General features: G+C 51.1%; 2 protein-coding genes across 2 annotated transcripts; both read right to left on the reverse strand.

Annotated features, from left to right (window-relative positions):
* Positions 1 to 3035: 3035 nt before the first annotated feature.
* LOC116139651 lies at positions 3036 to 4550 on the reverse strand. The gene has a single exon (XM_031425325.1). It carries the CDS (start codon positions 4548 to 4550, stop codon positions 3036 to 3038), a length of 1515 nt encoding a protein of 504 aa, XP_031281185.1.
* Positions 4551 to 5737: 1187 nt separating this feature from the next.
* Positions 5738 to 6628, reverse strand: LOC116139652. The gene is made up of 2 exons (XM_031425326.1): positions 6299 to 6628; positions 5738 to 6253 (listed from the first exon to the last, which is right to left on the reverse strand). Exons 1-2 carry the CDS (start codon positions 6626 to 6628, stop codon positions 5738 to 5740), a joined length of 846 nt encoding a protein of 281 aa, XP_031281186.1.
* Between the last annotated feature and the right edge of the window lie 1572 nt (positions 6629 to 8200).

Raw genomic sequence — 8200 nt, forward strand, 5'->3', positions numbered from 1 at the left:
AGAGCTTGATTTCAATCGTGCTGGGCAGAGCGGAGATGGCTTGGATGTAGCGACTCAGAGAGTGTTGGCCATCCCATCGGAACAGAGGGATTGGCGGGTAGTGCTAGCGGAGTCCAACTTGAGGACCAGCATTCTTTGGGCTGGAGTAGAGGCGATACAGAAAGGTACTCCCTTCCCCTCGCTAAAGCAGACTTGGGACGTTCTCCTAAGTCGATACTGCAATCAGTTGATTTTTGGTAAGTCCGGGCTGAACCCACTAACCGTTGGAGAGTTTGCACTTGCAGAGTCACTTATGAAGAAGTTGAGTGTCCCAAGTGCGAGCGAGTCCATCACCAGGCGTCGAGAGAAGAGGAAGAGGGAGTCGTTGGCTAGGGCGGATGCGAGGGTTGAGGACGTATTGGCAACGCCGCCCAGTCGGCAGTCGCCGAGCCAGCAGCCTTCAGCGGGAGCCGGGTCGTCCCAGACTGCCGTTATGGATGAGGAGGCCGGGACTATTACTATCACGATTCCAGCTACTACGTTGACTTATTCCAACACGACATCTATGAGTAGGCTGGCCGACTGTTTCTTGTTCCCGGCGGATGAGGCATGCCTGAACCAGATGGGTGCAGTTGCTGCCGCCGATTGGGGTGTATCCCGCGCCGTTCAGGTATGGCAGTATTTGTTCATTTTTCCTGTTTTTGACTTTGTTCTCATTGCTGAGTTTTGTTGTGCAGGTACTCACTAGCAGTCTCCATCTAAGGAAGTCTGTCGTGGCGCAGGAGAAACGGATACAGAATGTATCTAAGGCCAACGCTGGTTTACGGCAGAGGGAGGCAGCATCCCGGAAGGCTAAACAGGAGAGTTAGCAGTGCCTCAGGGATAGTGAGGCCGAGGTCGAGAGGTTACGGCGTGAGTTAGCCGAGAGGGCCGCAAAGGTCGAGTCCCTCAGGGAGCAGTGCATCTCCATTGCTGATGACGCCATCATTAAGGCCCGAGGCGAGCTCATACTGGAGTTCAAGGAAGGGCGGACCTCTCATTGGGATCCGGATGAAGACATTCTGCTCATGCAGGAGTTGTTGGAAGAAGGAACTTGTCATCCGAGGGGACAAGACGAGGAGCAGGCGCCTGACCTTAGTCAGCCGAGTGTTGGGGACGTGAGCGACCGGGCTGTGGGGATGAGCACTAGTGGTGCGGGCATGGCGACTGATTTTGTGATGGAGGATGAGGCTCGTGTTGAGGATGCTTAGCGCTCTCTTTTGTTTTTGTATTTTGGGGCCTACGATGTCCTTTTGTCTAGCGTCTGTGCCCTTTTTTGTATTCTGAACTAAGGCGCTTGATGCCATATATACCACTTTTGACTGTTCTGGTTTCTAGTGTTGTCCCCTTTGATGAATGAACTGTTCTTTTATTTCTCTTCTTGTAGGTGTGTTATGTTTGTGCATGTTACCTCAGCGTGGCCCAATGGCTAAGGCATGTAGGCCTTATGTTGGGCTGGGATGGTTTTGTTTGTCAATGGTGTAAGAATCATTCATTCGGTCTGGCCGACCGAGTGTGTAGTCCCCTGGATGAATGACGTTGCATCTTCAGTTCAGTTTTTGGGTCGGATGGGGCCGGTCCCAAGGTGCCAAGTCTTGGATCGGGCAGGGCCGATCTGAAGGTGTCATCGTGAGTCGAGCGGGGTCGATTCGAGGGTGTGAGTAATTCATTGACCGGGTCAACTTGAAGGTGTCCGTACGTTTTATCAGGCAGGGCCGATTGAAGGTGTCCGCACGTTTTATCGGGCAGGGCCGATTGAAGGTGTTCGTATGTTTTATCAGGCAGGGCCGATTTGAAGGTGTCCGTACGTTTATTGGGCAAGGCCGATTTGAAGGTGTCCGTACGTTTATTGGGCAGGGCCGATTTGAAGGTGTTCGTAAGTTCATCGGGCAGGGCCAATTTGAAAGTGTCCGTACGTTCATCGGGCAGGGCCGATTTGAAGGTGTCCGTACGTTCATCGGGTAGGGCCGATTTGAGGGTGTAAGCAATTCGTCGATCGGGGTCGATTTGAAGATGAGAACTTCTGAATAATACTTCATTAAATATCTGGCCATGAGGCCGATTGTCTAAGAGGAGGTGGATAGGCCCACTCATCCTTTTTTTTTTTTTTAACAATGAAAAGAAAGGAAAAACAAATCCTCAAAAAAGACAGGGTTCACCTAAGAGTAGTAGCGTTTGAGGTGAACGGCATTCCAACTGTTGTTGATGTCTTTGCCCTTGGGGGTTTGGAGTTTGTAGGCGTCTTTCCCTGCTTCTTTGATTATCTTGTGGGGGTCTTCCCAGGTGGGGCCGAGTTTGCCAGAGTTAGTTTCCTTGGTGTTTTGGAAGACCCTACGAAGGACCCAGTCGCCTATCTTGAAAGTGCAGATCCTCACGTTGCGGTTATAATGTCGGGCGGCCTGTTGCTGGTAGACTGCGTTGCGGATGCTCCCCTGTTCCCATAGCTCGTCCACAGTGTCTAGGTTCTGGCAAAGGTTTTGACTGTTTGATTTCTCGTCCGCCCATTAGAGCCTGGTGGACAGAACTGATACTTCAGCTGGAATGACTGCTTCAGAACTGTATGTCAGGGAAAAGGGGGTTTCACCCGTTGATGATCGAGCCATGGTTCGGTATGACCAGAGGACTCCGGGTAGCTCGTCTGCCCATGCGCCCTTAGCTTTCTGCAATCGCTTCTTCAATGTCTGTATGATGGTCTTGTTTGATGACTCGGCCTGGCCGTTAGACTGGGGGTTGCGAGGTGTTGAGAAGCTCAACTTTATTCCCCACATGTCACAGAAATCCCTGAAGCCTGAACTAATGAACTTGGATCCATTATCGGTGACAATCTCCTTCGGTATTCCGAACTGACAAATTACATTCTTTCAGATGAAGGCTTTTACCTCTCGATCTCTGACTTGTGCAAAGGCTTCGGCTTCGATCCACTTGGTGAAGTAGTCTGTCACCACCAACATGAAGACTCGTTGCCCCGATGCAGTAGGTAGCTTTTCCACGATGTCCATTCCCCACTTCATGAATGGTCAAGGTGTGAGAATGGAATGGAGTCGTTCTAGTGGGAGGTGTGAGATATGGGCAAACCTTTGACAACTGTCCCACTTCTTCGCGTAAGCGGTCGAATCGGTGCGTATGGTCGGCCAGTAGTATCCAGCGGTGATCACCCGGTGAGCAAGACTACGGCCCCCTACATGGTTGCCGCATTCGCCTTCATGGAGTTCGGCTATAACATTTTGGGCCTCTTCTGGGCTTATGCATTTGAGATAGGGGCCCGAAAATGACTTTCTGAGGAGTTGGCCCTCATGTAGGGTGAATCTGGCGGCTCTTGCTTTCATTCGGCATGCTTCGTTCTTGCCAGCCGAGAGCTCATCGTCTGCCAGGTATCTTATTATCGGGGTCATCCAGTAATCGGCTTGTTGAACGCCCATGGCTTCTACAGGAGACTTGTTCGGTGGCGATTCCTTCCAGTTGGTCGACCACTGCATGAATAAGAGGGGGATGGACGACTGGGAAGAAGATGGGAGTGCCGAGCCAAGGTTGGCAAAGGCGTCGGCATGGTAGTTCTCAACTCTGGGGATTTGTATGATTGAGAACTCTTCGAATTGGGCCTGCAGCTCTTTGACCATGCTCAAGTAGGATGCCATCTTCGAGTCGCGTGCTTGATACGTGCCTTGTAGTTGGTTGACCACGAGTTGGGAATCGGACTTCACTTCCAGCGTTTTTCCTCCCATTTCTCTGGCCAAGGAAAGTCCGGTTAGGAGGGCCTCATATTTGGCTTCGTTATTCGTGCACTTGAACCCACACCGGACTACTCGCTGGACTATGTCTCCCTCTGGTGCGATCACTACTATCCCAAGTCCGCTCCCATTCACATTACTCGATCCGTCCACTAGGAGAGTCCACTTCGAGGGTGGTGCACCATTCATGCATAGTAGTTCCCTTTCTGCTTGGGTGGTGGTGCTTAGGGTGAAGTCAGCAATGAAGTCCGCTAGCACCTGGGACTTGACAGCGGTGCGTGGTTGGTAGGATACGTCGAACTCGCTGAGCTCTATCGCCCATTGCATGAGTCGGCCTGATAGTTCTGGTTTGTGCAATATTTTCTTAAGTGGGAAAGAGGTGATCACAACTATAGGGTGGCATTGGAAATACGGTCTGAGCTTCCTGGATGCATGGATGAGGGCGAGGGCAAGCTTTTCCAATTGGCTGTATCGAGCTTCTGCGTCGAGGAGCGACTTGCTAATGTAGTAGACCGGTGACTGCTTTGTTTCTTCTTCCCGAACTAGCACCGCTGATATGGCTGTCTCTGAGACTGCTAGGTAAGTGTAGAGCTTCTTCCCGTCCATAGGTTTGGAAAGAAGCGGGGGGGTGGTCAAATACCTCTTCAGCTGTTGTAGGGCTTCTTCGCACGAGGGGGTCCAATCGAACTTGTTGGATTTTTTGCAGGCATGGAAGAACAGGTGGCACTTATCAACTGACCTAGATGTGAAACGGCTCAGGGCGACCACTCGTCCCGCAAGGCGTTGGACGTCTCTGATGCACATCGGGGATGATATGCCGAGGATCGCTCTGATCTGGTCGGGGTTGGCTTCTGAGTGACCATATAGCCTAAGAATTTACCTGATGAGACGCCGAATGAGCATTTGGTTGGGTTCAGCTTCATGTTGTATTTTCGTAGAATGACGAACGTCTGGCTGAGGTGGTCGAGGTGTTGTTCGGCAATCAGGGACTTGACGAGCATGTCGTCGATGTAAACTTCCATAGTCTCTCCTAAGTAGTCGGAGAATATCTTGTTGACCAGTCGTTGGTAGGTGGCCCCAGCGTTCTTGAGTCCGAATGGCATTACTTTGTAGCAGTAGGTCCCTCTTTCTGTGATGAAGGCTATCTTTTCCTGGTCGTCCGGGTGCATCAGGATCTGGTTATATCCAGAGAAGGCGTCCATGAAGCTAAGGAGCTCATGGCCTGCAGTCGCATCTACCATCATGTCGATGTGTGGGAGCGAGAAAGAGTCTGTGGGGTAGGCCTTGTTCAAGTCAGTGAAGTCGATGCAGACTCTCCATTTCCCATTCTTTTTCTTTACTACCATGACGTTCGCCAGCCAGTCGGGGTAGTGGACTTCTCTGATCATGCCATTGCTTAAGAGTGTGTCAATCTCTTCGTTGACGATTCGGTTCCGTTCTGGTGCAAACTTCCTTCTCCTCTGCTTTACTGGTGGGTGACCCGGATTTACCTTTAGCTGATGGACCATTGCTTCCGGACTGATTCCGGTCATGTCGGCGTGGGACCAAGCGAAGCAGTCTTGGTTTTGTCTAAGGAACTCTATCAGTTTCTCTCTTGTCTCAGGCTCGAGGTAGGAACCTATGTGGGTCTTTCTCTCAGGGTCATCCAGGTGTATCTATACTTTATCCAACTCCTCTATTGAGGGCTGATCTGGCTCGGTTGGAGGGGTTAGATGAGACTGTAATTGCTATGAGGAGTTACCCTTGCTCTTGAAGGCGTTCTTGTAGTAGTCTCTGGAAGCTTTGGGGTCGCCCTTGATCTCTCGTACCCCCCACTTGGTTGGAAACCTGATCGTCTGGAGAAAAGTAGATGGGACTGCCCGCATGTCGTGGATCTAGGGCCGCCCCAAGATGGCGTTGTAGGGGGATGGGCAGTCGATCACCAGGAAGACGGTCTATTTATTTACTCCGTCGGCATAGATAGGAAGGATGATCTCCCCAATAGTGTATTTCTACTCCGAGCTGAATCCAACCAGCAGTGTCGGTCGTCTGTTGATATTTGCTTCTTCCAGCCCCATTGCTTTTACTGCTTCGAGGAATAGGATATTTGCTGACGAACCTCTATCTACGAACACCCTTTTCACTAGTATGTTGGCTATTTGCAGGGAGAGGACTAAAGCATCGTGGTGAGGAGCGGCCAGGGTGACCGGTTCGTCATCTTCGAACTGAATTACTTGATGAGAGTATGACCTCGAGACCAGATGGATGGACTGGACTTCATGGTGGTTGTTGGTTCTAGCATACCGCTTGGCCGATGAGTAACTTACCCCGCTGATTTCTGATCCTCCGGAGATGAGTGAGCAGAAACCCTTTGGTGTGGGTTCTCGCGGAGGGGGCGACGGTTCTTTGGAGCCCTTCTGGCTAATGGTGTTCTTCCCCTTGTCAGTGAGTAGATCACGGAGATGTCCCCTCTTCAGAAGTGCGACAACCTCAAGCCGCAAGGCGATACAGTCTGCGGTGTTGTGCCCCTGATCGTTTTGGAACTCGCACCACTTGGTTATGTCTCTCCTTGCCTCGGGATTGAGCTTACCAGGCCACTTGATGGCGGACCCCATTCCTTTCATTATCTCTACGACCTGGGTTGGTTCAACGTTGAGGTTGTACTTTGGTATTTTGTGCTGGCTCGATCCGAAATGCCTGTTATCATTTCTCGCAGGTTGGCGATCATAAGGTTTTCTGGTTCTACCCATATTGCATGCTGGAGGTTGGTAGCGGTTTTCTACCGATCTAGGCTCTGGCTTCCTGTCGCTCCACCTTGGTTCATATCTGGAGTGAGCAGCTCGGTTCATCTCATCTTCCTCCCATCTTATCTGGATAACGGCTTGGGCCAGAGCATCTTCCATTGTGGTGCAGCCCAGCTTTGTGAGTTCTTTGTACATTTCTCCATCCGGGAGGAGGCCTTTTCTGAAAGCGGCCACAGCAGTCTCGAGGTTACATGAGGGAATAGAGATCTTCTCTTTGTTGAATCTGCTAACATACTCTCTTAATGGCTCTCCCCTTCATTGGTATATTCGGTACAAGTCGGCCGACAACTTCTCTAGCTTCTTGCTGCTGGCGAACTGTTCCACAAAGGTGTCGGTAAGCTGAGCAAATGAATCGATGGATCTGTTCGGGAGGTTCGTGTACCCTTGGAGCGCCAGGCTGGACAAACTAGAACCGAAACTTTTGCACATGCAGGCCTCTCTAATCGGTCGGGGTATGGAGACAGTGAACATTCACTGCTTGTACGAGGCTATGTGGTCATCCAAGTCGGTGGTACCGTCATATGGTTTCATGTTGGGGATGATGAATTTCTGGGGCATGTCAGCTAGGGCGATCTCATCCACAAACGGTGAATCGGCGTAACAATTTGGTCTGCTCTTCTTGGTTGGGATTGGCATTCCTGGAATGCGTCTCACTACTGCCTCAACGTCGGCCAGTCTCTTGGCCAGTAATTGTTCCATAAGGGAAGGGAATACTATCGGGTCATCCCGTCTTACCGGGTTTGGTACATTTCGTTGGGTCATCCCTCGGGGGGTAGTCTGATGAATCATTCGTGCGCTCCTTGGTAGCATGGGTCTTCGTTCATCCCTTCTGGTTGGATGACTCCCATTGTCACTTTTCTATTATTCTTCCCTACATGAATGGTCAGGGGAGTCGTCTGGTAATCGTTCGGTCCGTCAAGATGGATGGGCTCGAATGCTGGAGTTGGTTTGGTTTGGCCGTTCAACCTGCGAGGGTGAGCCGAGCCAGATGGTGTTTGTGTTTGGGTTGACTGGAAGTGAAATGGGATGGTGGGGATGGGTTGATCCTGCAGATGCGGGCTCTCTGTTGCTGGATCGTTTTGATCATGAGGCTGGGATGGGTCGACTGGATAGTGTGCTGTTGGCATATCTTTATCTCCGTTAGTCAGAATGGAGTAGTCAAGCGCCATTGCGTTTAACTGGCGCGGCCCTTTAAAGGAATCTGAGGGCCAATGCTCTGGTGTGGAAAGAGGTTGCATGGATGGGATAGTGGTGCGGAACCGATTGGGGGGTGCTTGGTCGGGCAGAAACTCGAGATCATAGAATCGACTTACTTTCTCCTTTAGCGACTGGTTCTCGACCCTGATGGAGGTGTTTTCGGCTTCCAACGCGGCCACCTTGTCCAAGTTTTGTTGCATGAGAGCGATCAAAGCCTCCAGTCTGGCCTCGAGGCCGGAGTTAACGTTGTCGGGGTTGTCAGCCATGGAATGTTCCTCCACGTAGCAAGTTTCATCAAGTCCAATGATTGCTAGAGGCCCCACAGTGGGTGCCAAACTGTAGACGTAAAAATCTACATGTACAGAGGGGGGGTCTGATCCCGTGAGGTTGAGGCCACTAGCAATCTGCTGTACCTGCACACGTAGAGAAACACACGTGAAGCGAACGGGAAACACCGGGTGGTGTTTGCCATAG

The sequence above is a fragment of the Pistacia vera genome, unplaced genomic scaffold, assembly GCF_008641045.1.
Source record: "Pistacia vera cultivar Batoury unplaced genomic scaffold, PisVer_v2 Contig357, whole genome shotgun sequence".
NCBI lineage: Eukaryota > Viridiplantae > Streptophyta > Magnoliopsida > Sapindales > Anacardiaceae > Pistacia > Pistacia vera.